This window comes from Oryzias latipes, chromosome 22 (genome assembly GCF_053564925.1).
Source record: "Oryzias latipes strain Hd-rR chromosome 22, Olatipes_Hd-rR_3.1".
NCBI classification, from domain to species: Eukaryota; Metazoa; Chordata; class Actinopteri; order Beloniformes; family Adrianichthyidae; genus Oryzias; species Oryzias latipes.
The window spans coordinates 11368863-11388669 of record NC_136258.1 but is presented as its reverse complement, the minus strand read 5'-3'; the positions used below and the strand labels follow the sequence as shown (position 1 = coordinate 11388669).

Sequence of the window (19807 nt, the reverse complement as noted above, 5' to 3'; positions counted from 1 at the left end):
TAATTGTTAATACGAAAAGAGAATTCAGAGTCTGCAAAAAAACTTGCACAACTGCTGACTGGCTAAATAGTGTATAAGACGGCCACTATCTTTAAAAGAGGCCGACACTGTTGATTTTTCTTGTGGCTAATGCGTTTTTTCTGAAAGAGGGCATCCTAAAGTAATTTTATGGTAATTTTGGTGCTTCAACCACAAAATGCACGATTTGTCTGAAATACCATTCTTATCGGCTGCACTACTGGAAAAACAACACAGGTTTTTTTTTAAGGGGGAGTTAGAAATGGCTTGATTATAATTAAAAGACCACTGGCAATGCTTTTAAAATAGATCCAAAGATAATCAGATTGGGGAATTTACACATTTCAAAAAATAAATCTTAATTTAAAAATAAAGCCAACCAACACCTGCTGTTGTAAATTTCCTGATAACTATTTGGACTTAAATAAAAACCGCACTTTCACTGAAAGTTGATGACAAAAAAAAAGGTTGTTTTTTTTCACCGTACCTTCTGTTCCTCCTTCTCTCTGGCAATGTGACGCTGTTCAATCTTCCAGTGGCGGAGCAAGTCCCGAAGGTAGCCAAAGATGATGAGGATAACGTAGCCGACGTTTGTGAGGACGGCCACCAACATGGGCGTCTCCTCAAAAGACTCTGTGAAAGGACGACTGTACAAGCTGTCATGCTGGGGTGTCGTCTGTGCAGACAGAAAAACATGACATATACACTTCTAATTATCTCCTTAATGCATATTACTCACACTTTTAATTACAACCTAACTAAAATGTTATTTCACTTTCTTGTAAGAGTGGAAAAATGATCATTTGTCTTTTTATTTATAAAAAAAAAAAATGGGACAGTGAATTTAATCATGCTATAGGGAATCAAATTTAAATCTTAATTAGAGAATATCAAATACATACTAACCAAACAAATATAATTTTTGTGTTTGGATTTTTTTTTTAAAACTATTCATTCCTTTTTTTTAAAACACATCATTGTTTGCAATAGTTTGGTGATGACAGCATAAATGGAGGATGAGTCTCACACACACAGCATGAACTGCTGCACCTTTTATGCAAAGAATGGCTAGAAAGCAGCACATGTGACCAGTCACGCCACTTTCTCTGGACTACTTTACAGACTAAAAGCAGTCTTAGTCAGCTGACTCTCAGTTGGCATTCAACTTCTCCCCAAGGCTGAAAAAACACCTCATGCTCTCATCTCCAGATAGAAGGGTTTGAAGTGTTGAGGTTGATTTGATCAGTTCCTTAATTTGTTTATTTTTCTCTAATCAGTTTACTTGTTGATGCTTTTTAAACTGAGATTTCTTTTGAACAAACCGATGAATTATTGTGCTTCTTAGGGTTTGATAAATTAGTAAAACACAAACACATTTGTGACATTGGTGTGCAGAAGCGTCTAATTGCATCAGATGGGGCTTGTTAATTGGGGCAGTTGCAGTGAGTGCAGCCCACGTGTGGAAATGTCATTAGCCTCATTGGAAAACAGTATTTAGCATCTCAGAAAGCTTAGAGTGAGCAGCTGCTTTAACTCTGTCTCATTCATCTTTAGCTAGTATGCTGCTTAAAAATAGGGCTTGAAACTTTCAATGACTTTGAGATGCAGTATAGTGAGCCAATCATTGATTGTATAGGAGAACCGGTCTGAGGGAGTGTGACATCATCCTTTAAATATGGTGTACTTCTGGCTAGCTCGTGCTAGTTTGCAGCGCCGTCCATCCGTGTAACCAGGGTTCGAATCCGGGCTGCTCCCTATTCCCTTCCCTGCTTCTGTGCCGGTCCCAAGCCCGGATAAATTGAGAGGGTTGCGTCAGGAAGGGCATCCGGCGTAAAACATTGCCAAGATAACCATGCGAGTCATCCTTGAAGGAGAGGTTGTTTTGCTGTGGCGACCCCTGATGGGAAAAGCCGAAAGAGAAAGAAGACTTCTGGCTCCAAGAAAATGAAGTCGCATCAGTCGCCATTTTTCGCGATACAGAAGCCCCCATGTTGGAGCCAGACGATGTCAGTAAGCAGTGACTGATTCGAGTCAGTCTGAGTCAACGTATCCATGGCAACCAATCTCGCCAATCAGAAGTAAGCATGTTGGAAGTCCTAACCCCTCCCACTTGGAAGCAGGCTACAGGAAATCTGTTGAGCCTTATCAACGTTGTCAGTTTCTAAACTGAATAATTTGCAATAAAGAAAAAATAGGACAAAATTAGAATCAGCAAGAACATGTGACAAAAGGAGGCAAGGTAAAGATGGGTATCCTGACAAATACAATAACTGAAAAATAGCCCTTAAACTCTCAATAGAAGTCTATGGGTTCATAGATTCTTGGAGCCAATGGGCACTTCCTGCTTGGAAGGCCAGGGGTGAGGGGTCACTCAGTGTCTATGTACCAATTCGCACCCTATTCCTACATACTAAAACTATAGTGCAGGACTATCTAGCGCCCTGGAATTTAAAAGCAATTAGGAGACTATGCTCAATATATATATTTTTTAAACTGCAAATACTACAATGGATTAAATATTACTACATCATCGATTTTGTGAAGTGAAAATCTAATTGATATGAGCATTTAAATACATTTAAATAAAACTTTTTTTTGCAAAAATTGTTAAAACGCAATGCATTGTGGTCTATAATCGCCAACCTTGTGAGCATCGATGCAAACTGGTTTTTCGCAGACTTCTGGCGAATACAGACCACAATACATCCCTTTTAAACACATTTTCATGTGAAAAAAAGGTCCATACTTTTTTTATTTTTATAAACCACTCAAGTGTTTATATTCAGAACACAGTGGATTCATAAATAGTTTTTGTGAAGTGTTCACATATTTATTAGGTTTTTACTTTGGGAAACTGTGGAGCATGACTGGCACATGGGAAAACAGAGTTCAATTCCCAGGCACTGCAATGACTTTTATCCAGTGTGGGCAAGACCCTTTGCGCTACTGCCTCACTATGAAACCACAAGAGAGCTCAAGTCTCCCTGTGCAGGTCCCCAGCCCGGACGAAACACAGGGTTGTGTTAGGAAGGACATCCAGCGTCAAGATCTCTGCCAAACCACCAGTGTGAATCAGTGAAAAAGCTGATGCGCTTTTGCGACCCCAGAAAAAAATATGCCGAAAGCTGAAGAACTTCAAGAAATCAGTGGCATCATTTTTTCGCTGATCCAAAGAATTGAATAAATAAAAGTTGTGAGCAGTGTCCAAATTGCCAGACAAAACGACCACACTAAACAGTCTTTACATAGTTAGAAAAATAGAACAAGAACTCAGTCAACCACAGGCAATGACACCAAATTAATGGTTTAATTCAATCCTACAAATAGGTTCTACAAACGTCAATGCAAAGGCCAGTCACTGTCCCATTGATTAACTAAAATCATAAATTAAATAGTCTGCAGCAGTGTCTCACTCGTGGTTATTAATTTAAGTTAGTTCGTTTGATTTTATTAATGAATAGTGTTAAGGAAAGACTGAAACTCCTGGAAGTACCATTTTCTTTTTTGTTGAAAAAAAAAATGTTTGAAGAACTTAAAGCTCTCAACTCATCTTCGAGATGCACCTGAAAAGCACCATGGGAGTTCATGAGAGCGCCAGCGGCGACCGTCCGGTTGTTTCCGGGTCCCCACACTTTTTCTCCGGCCACACCAGCCTCTCCTCCCCCGTCCCATCCCGGGCCTCACCTCCTCTTCCTCCTCCTCCTCCTCATCCGCTTGGCAACGGCGATCATTCTGTCGCTTGCGGTTGCGGTGAAGGCTCCTCGCAGAGCCGTTGCGCTCCGGCTTCAGTCCATTCTTCAGCGACCGACACACTTCTTCCCCGTCGGCTTCTTTGGTGGCGGGGCTCTCGGCCATCGCTGAGCAACGGTGGCGGAGCAGCGACGGTAACTTGCATGTAGGCAAACTAGCTTGCCTGCGGTGCAAAGCAGTGACAATTATACCGGCAACGGACAATCACAAACACACAACGCGTGTGCACACACGAACACAAAACTGCCGCTTTTTAAAACATGAAAATTAAGCGGTACTACCGGAAATCAACGCCCCGTAAAGCATTATTTGTAGCCTGACAAGGAGGCGGGGTCACAACATTGAAATGTGGGCGTGGTTTAGAATGACGCCAAATCAAAATAACCTAATTAAAACAAACATTTTTTAAACTGTCAACTTTATCATAAAAAATGTCATTTTGGATTTTCATATTAATCACAAAGATTGTGTTGCTTTTTTTTCAATTTTTTATTTAAGGCAAAAATTTTAGATTTATAATAGCAAATTTAAATTTGCGAAGAAAAAAGCCAGAAATGTTCTCACTTAAAATAAAAACAAGTATGAAAGCGTATTGCTTTAAAAAAACAATTTTTTTAAATAATTTGATTATGGTGATTTTGGAATTTCGCTTTAATCTTTTTGTGAATCTGAAAAAAAGAAAAAAAATATATATATATAATAATTTCTTTTCTCAAACAACAACAACTATGGAAATTCTTTCTGTGATTTTGTTCTACTATTTTCAACTCTAAACAGGCTGAGCTCATCATGAAAACTATCGAATTAAAAGTTGAGAATGATCTGTTTTGTTTATGTGTTCATCTCGACATTACTAGAATGAAAATCACGGAAAAGATCACCCGTGTTTTTTTGTGTGTGTTTTTTTTTAATCACGAAATACATGCATTGTGTTTTCATAGAATACACTCTTCTTCTCTTCTTCTACAACATTCACAATTTTGTTCATTTCTTTGCTTTGTTTTTTTGTTCTTGGTTGTCTTTTGTGTATGTTATTCTTAAATGTCCCCTTTTTTACTATTATTACTTTTCTCATGTTTCCATCTTCCAAAGTAATTAAGAATAACTGCATCAAAAACAGATATTTAAGTTTGTAAAACAAATAAAAAATATGAAAAAAATAAAAATTATATATATATTCATTGGCTGAGTCAGTCTGGTAATTTTGTGTATAATTGTAGTATGATAACCACTTTTTTTTTCATGAACTTCAGGAAAACAACAGATCTGTAAACACAACATGAATGTAGGATAACGTTCTAGACCTAAAAAGAGGTCAATGTATTTGTGGCGCAGAATCTATGGAGAGACGCCAGAATTACAGGGCAAATTAAACAATAATAAGAGTGATCATTATAATATATTCTAGTTTGGCGGGCCAGAATGAATAGTTTAACAGGAGTCAGACGGCCTCAGTCTGTAGTTTTCCCTGCTCTAATGCCAGGATCACACCAGGCATGTGACAGATTTTACATCCCTTTTGAGGAAAAATTGAACGAAACAAACAAACTACGAACTGCATGTCTGCAATGAATGGATGTTGTGAAAGTGATGGGTACATGTGACGCTAGAAATTAATATTAGTCCGCAATCTATCGTAATTTAGGGCATTTTCCACAGAAAAAAGAGAAAAATACTAGTCAAGAACCCCTACACAAGTCTGTGAATATGAATGAAAAAGAAAAACTTTGTTATTCTACGATTTCAGAGCCTTATTGAAAAAAAGTTGAACGAAAAAAACAAACCAAGACATGTATGTCCGAAATGAATGCATATTATGAAAGTAAAGGGTATATTTCTCTCTAGAAATATTATCAAAATAAAGATAAAAAAAATGTCCACTGAATAAATAGCAAATATCCACCATGTTTTTTGTTTAAGGCATGTAGAAAATTAAAGGTAACGTGATCTGAGTAGGCTTGTATAAAAATGAATAAGAAAATCCCACAATTTAAAGCCCGCTGTTGTAAAACTGCTACTACACGTTTTGGGATGAGACTTTGTTGCATGTTTGAGAATGTGCTGAATTTTCTTGATCTCATGTCTGCCAACTACAGTTGGAAGAGGGTTTGTACAAAATGTCAAAGCAGTGCAAAATATCGCTGATCTTGCTACAGGCTTTTTCTTTCACAGCTCTATTCTGAAATATGAAAGACTTGGTCTCGAATAGTTTTGACCCCAAAAATTGATCTTTTTTCCTTCATAATCAACTTTTAAATGGTAGTCACTTAAATATAAAGGGACGCCATCTATACACCACTAACAAATCCAAGTCCCTAAATCGTTTGACATGGTTTTACTTTCAATGCACATTCCGTGTGTTTTTCACATAGAGCCCAAAAACGCTTATAGAAACTTGCATAGCAATGCATCAATATGAAAGTTTTGAACCTAGAAGCCCAAAACACAGAATTTTCATGAGAAGGGGTCACTTGAACGCCACATGTTAATGCTAAATACTCTAAAGGAAATTTTGATGCTTTTGAATGTAAGAAAAACATTGAACAGCAAGCTCAGGATGTGATAGGCTCCCAAAACATGAAATTGGTATAAAAAAGATGTGTGTTATTTCGTTAGGACTGATGAAGCTACAAGGACGGGTGGCAAAATGTTTCAAAGAAAGAAAACTTTAAGTCCAGATGCCATGATTCACCTTCAAGAGACCTGTCTTAACGGGACCCTTCATCTGCATTTTGTTGAGCTGTTTTAAAACAGGATTTTACAATGATCTACTAAATAGGCTTTAAGGTCACAGTCAGCAGAAAATGTTCACCTTTTGGGACCTTCAAGGGTCGCCACAGCAAATCAGCCTCCACTGATTTGCACAGGTGGTTTGGCAGAGATTTTTTACATTGGATGCCCTTCCTGACGCAACCCTAAATTTGATCCAGGCTGGGGACTGGCACAGGGAGACTCAGACTTAGGCCCCCTTGTAGCGACATAGTTAAGCAGTAGCTAAAAGGGGCTTGCCTAAGGACCCTAACTGGATGAAAGTCATCGTGCCTCCGAAGAAACGAACCATGATTTTCTGTGCACTAGTCCTAGAAGCAGTCAACTGATCGCCAAGCCGCCAATCAACGTTATTTGAAATATCCCCTCAAAAACGTATCAAGGTTCTGTCAAATAAATAAACAATGCCAGTTTGTCTCATGTGTGCAGAGTTGAAGGGAACTAACAGGGTCAATCATATCTAATTCTTCCTGATATGTGGGAAACACTTTTAGTGAGATAAAAAAAAATAGAAACGTTTATGTGACTGTGTATTTTCAGAGGATTTAATTTTGCTGTCAAGGAAAAACTACCAGTGACTTCATGGTGGTTTGGTGGCTCCCTCTTGTGGCAGAAAGCTTGCACATCCAAACAACCTTTCTGCCACAAGGGAACCGAGGTTTCACTGGGCTAAACATGCAATGATACAGTACAAGGCAATGATTGTTTGCTGGTGCATCTTCTCTTGCCACATTTAGCCCTTCCATTAGATTTTCCGTTGATCTGCTTGGACACAGCGCTCTGTTGAAACCCTTGTGCTATCTTAGATGACCCCACCCTTACATTGACGTGTTCTCCCTACCATGACAAAGGTGGATAAAGGTGGAAAGATTTCATGTAATCCATGGACACCAGTGAAGATCACAAATCAATGAAGAAAAAGGTTCAGCGCACTGTCAAGTGGGTCTAGATGACCCAACTCCCAACGTTAAAGTGCCTAGGATACCGCAAGGGTCACCATCCAGCCTCAATAGCTATGAACTTTGTGTCTTACCCACACTACGGAGGTGGCCAATGATAGTCTTCTGGGCTGGTTGTCAAGTCTGAACTCTTCCCCATATTGAACCAAACTGAACCAAAGTCCCCATCTGATGAGTTTTTGACATGTACGTGTGGCATTTTTCTTATGAAAGAGAACAAATGTAATAGGAAATCATCTCTTTTGTGCATTTCTGACTATTGCTTCTTTTAAATTGCTTTCAGTCAAACTGTCGCAAAGATGCTCTGTTTGAATTACTGAGCCGTGATGTCACAAAGGCTCAGGAGCGCATGCTTTTTGCGCCAACTGCCTGATCTGCCCTGTCTAGAGTGCAGAAGCTCAGGCCCGGAAGACGAGAAGATGGCACATTGCTGCATTGCCTGCACGTATTTTAAATGCGTCCAAGGCTGGATTTTGTTGTTTGCCGCACTTATTTAAAATCAAACTTAAAGTTAAAGTCCCAAATGTGTCCTCTGCATTTGTGTTCTCTCTCAGACTGAGTTTTAAGGCTCGCCGTCCCGCATTAACCAGAGAGGGTAAAAATGAAAACAAGAATAAAATTAGGGGACCTAATGAAAACAAGAAAAATATGATAAAGTTCTGGAGGCCCGAACAGCCTGGCTCCCCATCCCACAGCGAGTGTCTGTCCGGCTGCCAGCTGGCTTCCCGGGAGCTGGCATAGTGATCCTGATTGTTCCAGCTCCTGTGACAGACTGTCCAGGGTCTGCCCGCCTCGGCCAACAGGAGCTGTGACGGGTTCAAGAAAAGCCACTGCCCTGAAAGGGACACAGTGGGTGTAGGAAATGGATGAGAGTTCAGAAGGAGAATCCACCACATCGGATGTGTTTTCTACCCGCAGTCACTGAAAATGTCACAGGCCTAAAGTTCAGTCCCTGATTCCCTGAGTTCAGGTTTTTCAACCCTAGCCTCCTTCAAGCTGCACCAGTCACTCAGATTACATCTCTACCATTGACTCAACATTAAAACTGGCTGCTTCTGCACAAGGTTATTATAATTAACGAAAACGAACGAAAAAACAAAAACTAGAACTAAAAAAACATTTTCGTTAACTGAAATAAAAATAAAAAACGAAAACTAACTAAAACTGTTTGTTGTGTGTATAAAACGAACTGAAACTAACTAATATTAACCCCAAAAAATACTTCGTTTTCGTCTTTGTTAATACATAAGTCTTTTGGGTTGAAATAAAATCTATTTACTTCACGCTGCTAGTTTTACTGTGTATTTGACCCCTACGGCATCACATTGTCTGTGACGTCACATGATGTCTGTCAGACACTGCCGGCTAACGTGGTCATAGACATTTACATGAGCGTGATGGCTGCATTAAAAGTTGGGAGAAAGCGGGAGAGTCCTATTTGGGACTTTTTTGAATATCACAGCGTAGAAAACTAAAGTAAGTGCCTTGTAGTCGAAGCAGGAGACAAAATTTGTGGAACGCTCCTCAAAGGGAAAAAACCCTACGAAAAGTACATTTAAAAAGCGCACACAAAAACGCAAATCAACACTACCTACAAGCTAGCCTCTCGCCCGCCCTCCCCCGAATAAGAAGCAAGAGCAGGTAACGTAATGCTGTTATCGGCTGTTGTATTTTAATTTAAGGATGGTTGTACTTGTGTCCTCTGAATAATAAGTGTTTCAAAATGTATCTTTGATTGATTTTTTTTTAATACAATACTTATTCTGGTGATTTTGAATCATGCACCTGACAAATATCCTAATTTACAAAAAAAAATGAAAAAACTAAAACTAACACTAAAACTAATAAAAACTAAACTAAAACGAAGCAATTTCAAAAAATAAAAACTAGTAAAGCTGCCTCTAAAAACTAATTAAAACTAAATAAATTTAAAAACAAAAATTCAAAACGAAATAAAAACTAAAACTAATAAAAAATACGAAACTATTATAACCTTGCTTCTGCAGTGCAAATTGCATTCGGTGAGAATGTAGCTATCCCTAACGAGTGGTCCTAAACTTAACCCTTCCTCTTTGTCCGTGCAGCCAAGAAAGAAGTTCAGCACTGGAAGCACATATTTGGAAAATGCCGTGCGAATAGTCACTATCTTTTTGGCATTTCCTTTTATTTGCTGTGCTAGTGAATTCAACAATTTGCATGTGCTAGCATCACATCAGTTTTGAGCCAGTGCTGCTTCTTGCGCAATGTAGCCTAAGTTAAATTAAATTAAAAGCATTTTTCATGGGTTTATCAAGGTTCTTTTTCATGTGTAACATTATTAAACAGCAGGGTCTGCTACACACATTTGTTTTGTTTTTCCACACATTGTTCAAAAAGTGCCGACTTGGAACCAAAAATATGTCACTTTTCACCGTTTTATTTATCTCTAAAGAGAACCTTTTGACAATAGAGACCATGTTTGCATCGATGCTCACTAGATTAGCAAATATAAACGACAATGCAACGACAATTTGGGTGAAAAAAATGTATTTAAATGTATTTTCTTATTAAACTATTAATATTTTCATCATCAGAACACATTGGATTTTTGAATAGTCATTGTAGAACTATTATATCCACTAGACTTTCACTTAATTAATTTGGTGTCATCATATTCGCCATAAAAAAAGAAAAGAAGTGAGTATGGTGTCCGAATTGCTTTTAAAATGCAGGGCACTACATAGTCCAGCACTATATAGTTTTTTAGAGTAGGATGCGAAGTAGGAAATAGCCTAATTCAGGGGTGTCAAACATACGGTCCGTGGGCTGTTACGCTGCTATAAGAATGATCAGTAGTGACACCCTAATGACCAAAATGTCAAAAAGAAAAAAGGTTGAAGTGAAGTGCTGAGCTTTCCAGGAAAATGGAAAGAGTTGTATTTGTTCACGGAGCTGAATGCAAAACCTGCATGCTTGGTATGTCATCAACAGGTCTCAAAGAATGCTCAAAGAATATAACATTCAGAGCCACGATGAGACTCATAATAAAAAAAAGCTTTGTTCGCAGGTGCAGTTAACAAAAGTAGATTTACCAACTATTATATGGACTGAAAAACAACCGTCTGCATTTACTGCAGCCGTGACGTCAGTGATGGAGCAGTGACAGCTGCCTTATTGCAAAGAAGTTGGTGCAAACATCAGAACCATTTTCGGATGGCGAACTTATGGAATTATGCTGCAGAAGTCTTTTGCCCCAAAAACCTCTCGACCATTGCCAACATAAGTCTGTAAAAATCTGTCAAATGTTTTCAAGTGTAATTTAGTTTAATTTTTCATTAATTTGCACATTTACATTTTAGGTAGGGTGTTTCCTTTTTCCCCCGTAGCCCCTCTTGACTTTCATATCAGGATTGCTTCAGTGTCAGATGTAAAATTTTCAGTCTGTATACAATTGAATAAACCAATTTTTAAAAAATAAAAGACATTTTATTTGACAGGCATTGGTCTCTGTAAATGATAATAAGTGATTAGGCAACTATGTCGGTTGAAGTATTATTTCCAACTGAGAAAAAAACAAAACAAAAACAAAGCTGTTCTTATGCTTAAATGTTACTGGTCCGGCCCACTTGAGATCAGATGGGTTGAACCAAAATGAGGTTGACACCCCTGGCCTAATTGTTCTTTTTCTTCTTCTAATAGTTTCCGGCAGGCTGTACACTAATGTGTGTAATACTGCCCCCCACAGGTGTTCATTAGAAGTCAATCAAATCTTTTGACGTAGACAAGTTCGACGGAGGCAGTCAATGACTGCTTGTCTAACTAATAAATCAGAAACACATACTGACATGATGGACTGAAACAAAAAGGTAGAAATATTCAAATCAATGAGCTGTTCATAAAAATGTCTCCTTTCATTCCTACACTTATAGAAATTGAAAATGACATGAGTAATGGACTCCCGCTCCCCGCAATCACAAAGCCCGCTGTCATGCTTGTTGATTATGAACAAGCAGTCAGCCAGACCACAGTGTCCCAGCCTTACTCTTCTGATTACCGCCTAATCTTTACAGCAGGAGAGGGCTGCCACTCGGCTCTTTTTTCCAGACTTCTGCTCCTTGTTGCCTTCCTTCTGCCACGGACTGTCTAGATGCATAGACTAAAGCATTCATGTTTACCCAAAGGTATGAGCAGATCAACACTTTAAAAAGGGACTGCTTTGCCAAAGGATCTGAATTCTCACTCCCCTCAGTCCCAAAATGTGCCAGAACCCAGACAAACAAAACGCTGCACCCAAAAACCCTCCATTACATAAAGACACTGCAAAATTCTGAAAATTCGGTTGGGACGGGCCTTCGATTCCCTATGATGAACGGCCAACAATGCAGAAGATGAGTCAGAGCATATGATTACACATGCAAGGGGTATGGTCTTTCGTCCAGTACGAACCCCATAATATAACCAAACCTTCAACAGAGAACACAGATAGACAGTTGGTCTCTCTGACACATATACTGTCTTGCATCCTATCAAAAACTACCCCAAACCCAGAGTTTTGTGGCCTGCTCTCTTTTGACCCATCACTAAAAGTTTTTCCTTCCTCCCCTTGTTCACTAAGATATAATCCCAAATGCTGACATGCAATCCCTTTATCCATTCCAAGCAGATTCATATTCACATCCAGTTCTGGTAGGCACCACAGGGGCATTGAAGGCAACACCAACCTAATCAGAATACTCCTATAGGTTCCAATACTCACATATATTGATAAATCATGTAATAAAATGGTTATAGTATAACGGGGTGGGATTATATAAGTTCGCTTCCTTCCACTCCCTTTCAAGCAATATTTATTAATTATGTCTAATTATCCTAAGTTTGATTAGTTACCGTATGAATGTATAACTGATGATTATATTGTTTTTGTGTATTATTTCTATTTTGATTGCTTGAAATAAACCATTTCAAATCAAATCAAAATACTCACATATAGTGTGTCATAAAACTAACTCCTATGGACTGACACTGACTGCTGTGCTGCAGCTCCTTATAGGCAGGAGCCCAGGTGGCGTAAATCAGTGGATCTCACTGCTGAAATGAGCTGCCAAGGTGAAGTGGCCCGGGGTCATGACATCCCCTCAAGCTACGTTCACACTAGGTATTTGACACATGTTCTTGAATGTGCTAAACACGCATTCTTGAATGTGTATCTAGCCCATAGTGTTCACACTAGATGAGTAGGAAGGGGCTTCTTCTTCTTTTTCTACTGTCTTCTAGCATATGTCCGTCCACCACCAACAGTTATAGATGGAGGAGGCTTGGTGTGAAATGTCAAAGTGGTGCAAATCTTGATCCAGGCTTTTTTCTTTCCCAGCTCTATTCCAATATATTAAAGAGTTGATGTTACACCCCAAAGGGCGGCGTGAACGTAGTGCACGGTCAACTGGCTCATGCGCATCTCAATGTTTCTACTGTTACTCTCTTCCTGATTTTGAGATCATCCATCTGTCTACCTCAGGGATGACAATGGAACAGTTTGAATCTGCTTCTGGTAAACATTAGCATTTAAAGTTTCGGTAATGCTTTTCAGCAAAATGTAAGATAGCCCCCCCCCCCCCCCCCCCCCCCCTTGAAAAAAAAGGGTGTGTTTGACCTATTTCTCTGCCATCAAAACCTATCCCAGACCAATGGATTTTTGTCAGGTCATGCTGACACAGGGGTTAAGGCTGAAGGAAACTTGTAAAAAGCATTAAATCTTCCCAGAACATTTTGTTCAAACCTCTGGAAGGTAATGCAGTACCAGAGATGATGTAGTGTATGAGCACAACGTGTCCACAAGACATCCCCATATAAAGATACTTTGTAAACAGACAGTCAAGTTAGAATTTATTTCTAGTGAGCACCTCAAACTAAAAAAAATGTATTAGTCAAATTCTTGGCATTAAAGAAAATAATGAGTAAGAAACAGGAAGAAAGGATAATGTTTCATTATAGATTTTACTTTTTGTCATTTAGTTCATTGATTTAACGCTGTAGAAAAACTTCTCTTCATTATCTGGGATTTTGCATTGTTTGAATTGAACATTTTCCTTAAACTTCTACCCAAAAAAATCACTTTAAGTTTCTTACTGAGTGTGGTTTTTTTCATTTCCCAGTGAATTTCCACAGCTTTGCTTTGAAGCTTTACAGTCGTCCCAAAAGTTTGATTTTCCTCTGAGTAACAGTATTTCAGGAAGTTTCATTGAAGTCTCCTGTCAACCTGCTGAAAGTTTTCTGACACAAGTCCTGGCACCAAATTTGCATTAAAACGTGAAAAAAGCCATTCAAAATTGTAAAAAAAATCATTTCAAACGGAGCATTAAAGGGACATAGTGTGCACTAAACATTCTATAATGTAATATCAAGGAGAGCTTGCAGCCTGGTTGGAGCACACAAAATCAAATGTGTGGATTTGAAAAGCACCTGAGCTGCTTGTCATTTGGTGCCTCGTGGACTTTAGTCTGAAAGAGTTCAAAGGTTCCGCTTTGGCAGTTTGAAGGCTTTGATGATCAGAGCTGACATTGGTCGGTGAGCCCTCACAGCTGCAGGGAAAGAGCTCCCCTCAGCTCTCCACACAAAACCAGCAGGCATTTTTATACCAGCTCCTAAAATTCCAGCATACAGTGAATGCAAAGATAACTAAAGTCAAAAGCGGCGTTGCAGTGCCCCAAAGTTGCTACATGCCTCAGGACTAAAACTCACTTTGCTTAAAAGTACAAATCATGTTAAAAATTCTAATTATGCTTCTTCTTTCTCTTTCGGCTTTTCCCATCAGGGGTCGCCACAGAGAATCATCCTTTTCCACCTCACTCTATCATGAACATCTTCTACCCTAACATTAGCCAACTTCATGTCCTCTGTTAAGACATCCATATATCTCCTCTTTGGCCGTCCTCTTGCCCTCCGGCCAGGCAGCTCCATCTCCAACATCCTTCTACCAATATATCCACTATCCCTCCTCTGAACATGTCCAAACCATCTCAGTCTGGCTTCTCTGACTTTGTCGCTAACACAGGCAACATGAGCCGTCCCTCTGATGTACTCGTTCCTTATCCTGTCTAACCTGGTCACTCCTAAGGAGAACCTCAACATCTTCATCTCTGCTACCTCCATCTCAGCCTCTTGTCTCTGTCTCACTGCTACCGTCTCTAACCCATAGAGCAGAGCTGGTCTCACCACTGTCTTGTACACCTTTCCTTTGAGTCTTGCTGGCACTCTTCTGTCACACAACACTCCTGACACTTTCCTCCAACCGCTCCAACCTGCCTGCACTCGCCTCTTCACCTCTTTTCCACACTCCCCATCACACTGAACTGTTGACCCCAAGTACTTAAACTCCTGCACCTTCTTCACCTCAGTCCCCTGTAACCTAACGCTTCTACCTTGATCCCTCTCGTTCAGACACATGTATTCTGTCTGACCTTCATGCCTCTTCTTTCCAGAGCAAACCTCCACCTCTCTAGCTGTTCCTCCACCTGCTCTCTACTCTCACTGCAAATTACAATGTCATCCGCAAACATCATTGTCCAGGGAGATTCCTGTCTTACCTCGTCTGTCAGCCTGTCCATCAGCATAGCAAACAAAAAAGGACTCAAAGCTGATCCTTGGTGTAGTCCCACTTCCACCTTGAACTCCTCTGTCTGACCTACAGCACATCTCACCACCGTCATACTTCTCTCATACATGTCCTGAACTACTCTGACATACTTCTCTGCCACTCCAGACGACCTCATACAGTACCACAGCTCCTCCCTCGGCACCCTGTCATACGCCTTCTCTAAATCTACGAACACACAATGCAGCTCCTTCTGACCTTCTCTGTACTTTTCCATCAACATTCTCAAAGCAAAAATGGCATCAGTGGTGCTCTTACGGGGCATGAAACCATACTGCTGCTCACAAATCTCCACCTTCTTCCTAAGCCTGGCTTCCACTACTCTTTCCCACAGCTTCATTGTGTGGCTCATCAACTTTATTCCTCTATAGTTGCTGCAGTTCTGCGTGTCACCCTTGTTTTTAAAGAAAAATTCTAATTATGCTAACATTGCTAAAAGTGACCCTCTGTCTTTTCAAAAGCTGCATATAAAATTTTTATAAACAAAACATGTCTGTTGGTTTTACCCCCATAGAAACACTTGTGTTTTTTTGGTTGCCTGGGGGTGACAAACAGATTTTTGGGTTTCCATGGCAACAGAGGTTTTTTGTACTTCGTACCTTCCCCACATTCCTAATATTTGATACTGTATGTAGGGTAGTCAGTTTATCGTGTTAATCCCAGTGAATTAATTACAGGGAAATTAGTGCATTATTTTTTTTAATCGCAGTAATCTCACTTTTAGCCAATTATTCATGTAATACATTTTAATAACGTAAAAATTGTGCAAGCCACTTTTGCGAACTGGCCATGCTAACGCTGTTGAAAATCTACAAACATTTAGATTTTCTTCCCCAAGTGCTTTCCAATGATGCTTGAAGAGTTATGAGGTCATAGATCAAAATGTCTAGAAGATCAAAATTTATAGAAAGAATTTTAAGGGGAAATTTTTCGGAAAATTCAAAATGGCGGCCCCTTTAGAAGTCTGCAATGGGACGACTGTTAAAGACTTTACCTAGTGGCATGTGTGTGAAATTTTATAAATATTGCTGACACAAAAGTTTCCTTTTCTCGTATTATGCAAAAATGTGAAAATTGCCAAAATTCACACTGTTCCATAAAGTGGTCGCCAAGCCATAGGTCCTGTGGCCATCCCATAATAATTAGAAACTTCCTTTGGGTACCCCTGACATGAGGGTTTCGGCAATAGATTTTGAAATTTTTTTTTTGAGCCCCAAAAGAGATTTTAGCCCCATTCTGTTATGTCATCATCATTCTGGGGTGGGGATGGGGCGGGCTGTTGTTTACAATGCCCTAAGCTCTTTTTCACTTGGTACTGGATGTGTGCACATTTTGAGAAGTTTTGGAGTTTGTGGTAGGGGCAAGACTTTTGCTCAAAGCTGTGATGAGAAAAACAAATTGAAAAACAATATAGTCCTTGCAGTCCAGGACTGCGGGCCACAATTAGAACACAATGAAGACCTTGTCCAGGATCCTTGAACACCTGTGTTGATTTTAAGGGAAAGTTGACCCTGCAGTCAAGGCCCACTGTCAGATAAGAAGGAAAATGTATAAATGTAACATTAGTGCTGTTTTCTATTCTATCCATTAAGAAAAGTTTTTTTTTCTGGAAGCTTCATTTTAGTTGAGATCTAGGATCATTATGCTTGAGCTTCTTAACTCTGTTACCCACCATTTGTATTACCCAGACCAAGCTTTTGCCTGTGGATCGGTTTGTCTCAGTGCATTTCTATTTTTAGGCTTTGACTTTTCTCACAGGACACACCCTTACATCAACCTATCCTGTTGAAGACCAACAACACAAAATCAGGAAGGAATTTGTTTATTCAAGAATTTTCCATTACTACTCACCCTTAGACTACAGCTCTTCCTTCTTCCCCTACCACGGCTCTCCTTATTTTTCTGTGCCAGCTCGTGGAAAAAACCCGGAATAAGGCAGTCACCATTGCGACTGCTCTTTTCTCTAAATCAAAGCTAGTCACTGCGTTTTCATTTGTCAGCCCGACCTTTTTGTCCAAGTACCTTCAAGAATCCAAGTAAGACTGTTTTCTCACTAACCTATTCCCAAATACTGATCACCAGGAAGCTTTTAGTCACCTGCTTTTGATGTAACCCTAAAATCTGGTGTATCTGTTGAAAAGGTGCATCTCTCAACAATGTCCAAGCTTTCAACAAACCCTTTATCATTTCACTCCTGAGTGAGAGTCTTTCTGGGTTGTTCATCTACCATTCACTGCATAAAACATGCTCAGTCAGTCAATCAGAACCTGCCTGATCCAAATAATCAGCAGAAAGTAGGTCAGGGGAAGCTGGAAAGCAAAACAGCCTGGTAGATTGTGAGGACCAAGCTTAAGTCCTTCCATTGCAGAATCTTGAGCGTTTGGTTCTGGATTGTGACTTTGACGATTAATAGTCCTAAAACTCCATCGTCCTTTTAAAGCTTTCGGAATCATCTTCATCCTTTTGCGATATTTTTCCCTGTTCTTCTGCTTGTATTCACAGGTTGACCTTCTGCAGTTTTTTTTCCGGTTCCTCGTTGGTGTAGTTGCGTGGATAAAAACCAGCCGAAATCCAACAAAGCTGCAATGTTATAACCCTTTAAAATCAGTATTTCACCAAAGCTGGGCTTTTTATTTGCAGTCTCTGAAAAAATGTAGAAAGAAAAAGACACAACATTAGTTTTTTGAAGTTTCCTTGAACTGAGCTCCATGCTAATGTTGTAATGAGCCCGCAAGGGACTGAATCTACTTTCCAAATGCATGAAAGATCTTACTGTCTTTTTCTCTCTTTTCTGTTTTTTTTTCTCTGACTCTCTCCCCCAGTACTTTCAGATCCATTTTCCTCCACGTTTTCTCTCTGTTCTATTTGGTCTTCACATGCGTAGATGACAAAGATGTGACCATAGTGTTCCTTTTCTCCTTAGGGGCAACTTAAGGCAAAGCTGCAGTTGATACAGCCCAGAATAAAGTGAATAACATGAAAGAGGAGTCAACAGGAAGAAGAAGAAGTGGCAGTTGCTCAACTAAAAATCACCCATTACAATTAATAAAACAGAATGTATGGCTTAAAATGGATACACTAACAAAGAGTATCAGTTTACTTTCAGATATAGCCTCCAGTGTCTGTAGATGTGTTAAATCTATGAAAAGTTCAAAAGAATCTCCCTCTTTTAAAAAAAAAATATGTTCAAATAAGAGTAAAAGTGAATGATAGGGTTGCTGGGAAACTATTTGTAAATGAATTTTTGTGGCTGCACATTTAACAAATTCAGATACTTACCAAAATAAGGCAAAGTAAATCATTCATGGCTTGTCCGATGATGAAATCACATCCCGACACAAGATGGCAGTCCTGGGTTGCCGATGAAATTCAGTAAAAATCCAAATCTTTTATACAAAACTTGAAAAGGCAGGGTCTGTCAGATGTCTCAGTTGATCATTTTGTCTTTAAAAATGTCATATTTTACATGCAGTATTTTTCACCTGAGGAAAAGTAACCAAACAAAGAAGCACTTCTTAATCCCCAAAGAAAGGTTTTATTAAATTGCTGAAAAGAATAAGTAAATGTGGTATATTCCGTGTTTAAAACACACTGTTTTGACAATCTTTTCTACTAATTTGCATTGTATTAAATCAATCTTCTGATTTTTTTCGTGACATTTTCTCAAACAGACAAATGGAACGAAACCGCTTTGATTATTTATGTATTAAACCACTAAGGGTTCACTGGATTTAATGAACTGAAAGACTAACTGAATAATTTCATTTACCTTTTAAAATATGAAAAAAAAAACATTCTGCCTTTATGATTGATAAACATATTTCTTAACTCATCATTGTGGGAAAAACAATGACTTGATCAATTAAAAAGAACGTAAGAAATATTGTTTCTTTTAGCTGGAAACTGTTGATAAGAAATGATTAAGGGAATTTTCCTGAAGCTTCCAAAACGACCATAAACATTCATGAATCCTCAGTGTCCTGCAGCTACACTTTCTATTAATAAAAAAAAAAAAAACATTTTGTCTGAAAAGTAGTCAAGTGAATATTTATCTGTCAAAAATCAAGGAAATGAGAAACCCATAGTAATGGGTAAGCAACATGATAATGGTAAGCAACAAGTGATAATATCAATTCTGTGTCTCCCAACAGTCAAAAGCTGTTGCAGCCTATGAGATCCACCACTGTTTTAGCACTGCATCACTTTGGACTGCACCACTTGTGACAACTGGGACACACAAAACAACAAACATTTGGCAGAGTATGTCCCCCCAGTTTCACATTTTAACATTTGCTCCAAAAAGAAAAAAAGTCCCCTTCTCAGAATTGTCCCTGATCAGAGATCATTTACAGATTTAAAAACTGAAGCCACATCCATCTGTTCATTATCTGAACCTGCTTAATCCTTTTTAAACTCAGGAGGTTGCTGGAGCCTATCACAGCAAATTTTGGGCCGGTTGCCAGTCCTTTGGCCACACAATCACACAAACGGGGATAATTTAGACTCAACAGTTGACCTATGAAGAGTGTTTTTGGACTAATTTCATCTAGAAAACCTCTAGAAAACCTCTAGAAAACCTAGAGAAAATCATACAAACTCCACACAGAAAGATCGCAGCTGAGATTCAAACCAGGGCCTCCTTGCTCTGAGGTGACCAGACGGTGTGATCACGTCACACCAA

General features: G+C 39.2%; 1 protein-coding gene across 2 annotated transcripts in view; it reads right to left on the bottom strand.

The window, feature by feature from the left end:
• The window catches only part of LOC101156930 (serine palmitoyltransferase 2), a 29551-nt gene extending 25440 nt beyond the window's left edge, over positions 1-4111 (bottom strand). Inside the window, exons 1-2 of one of the 2 annotated variants that reach the window (XM_011490615.4) lie at positions 3703-4111; positions 506-694 (exon numbers count right to left, since the gene is read on the bottom strand). In XM_011490615.4, the coding sequence (XP_011488917.2) occupies positions 506-694; positions 3703-3873 (360 nt within the window). In that variant the 5' untranslated portion in view covers positions 3874-4111. Of the gene's footprint in view, positions 1-505; positions 695-3581 lie in introns of both variants that reach the window. The other variant, XM_078941345.1, reaches the window with a different exon arrangement.
• Between the last annotated feature and the right edge of the window lie 15696 nt (positions 4112-19807).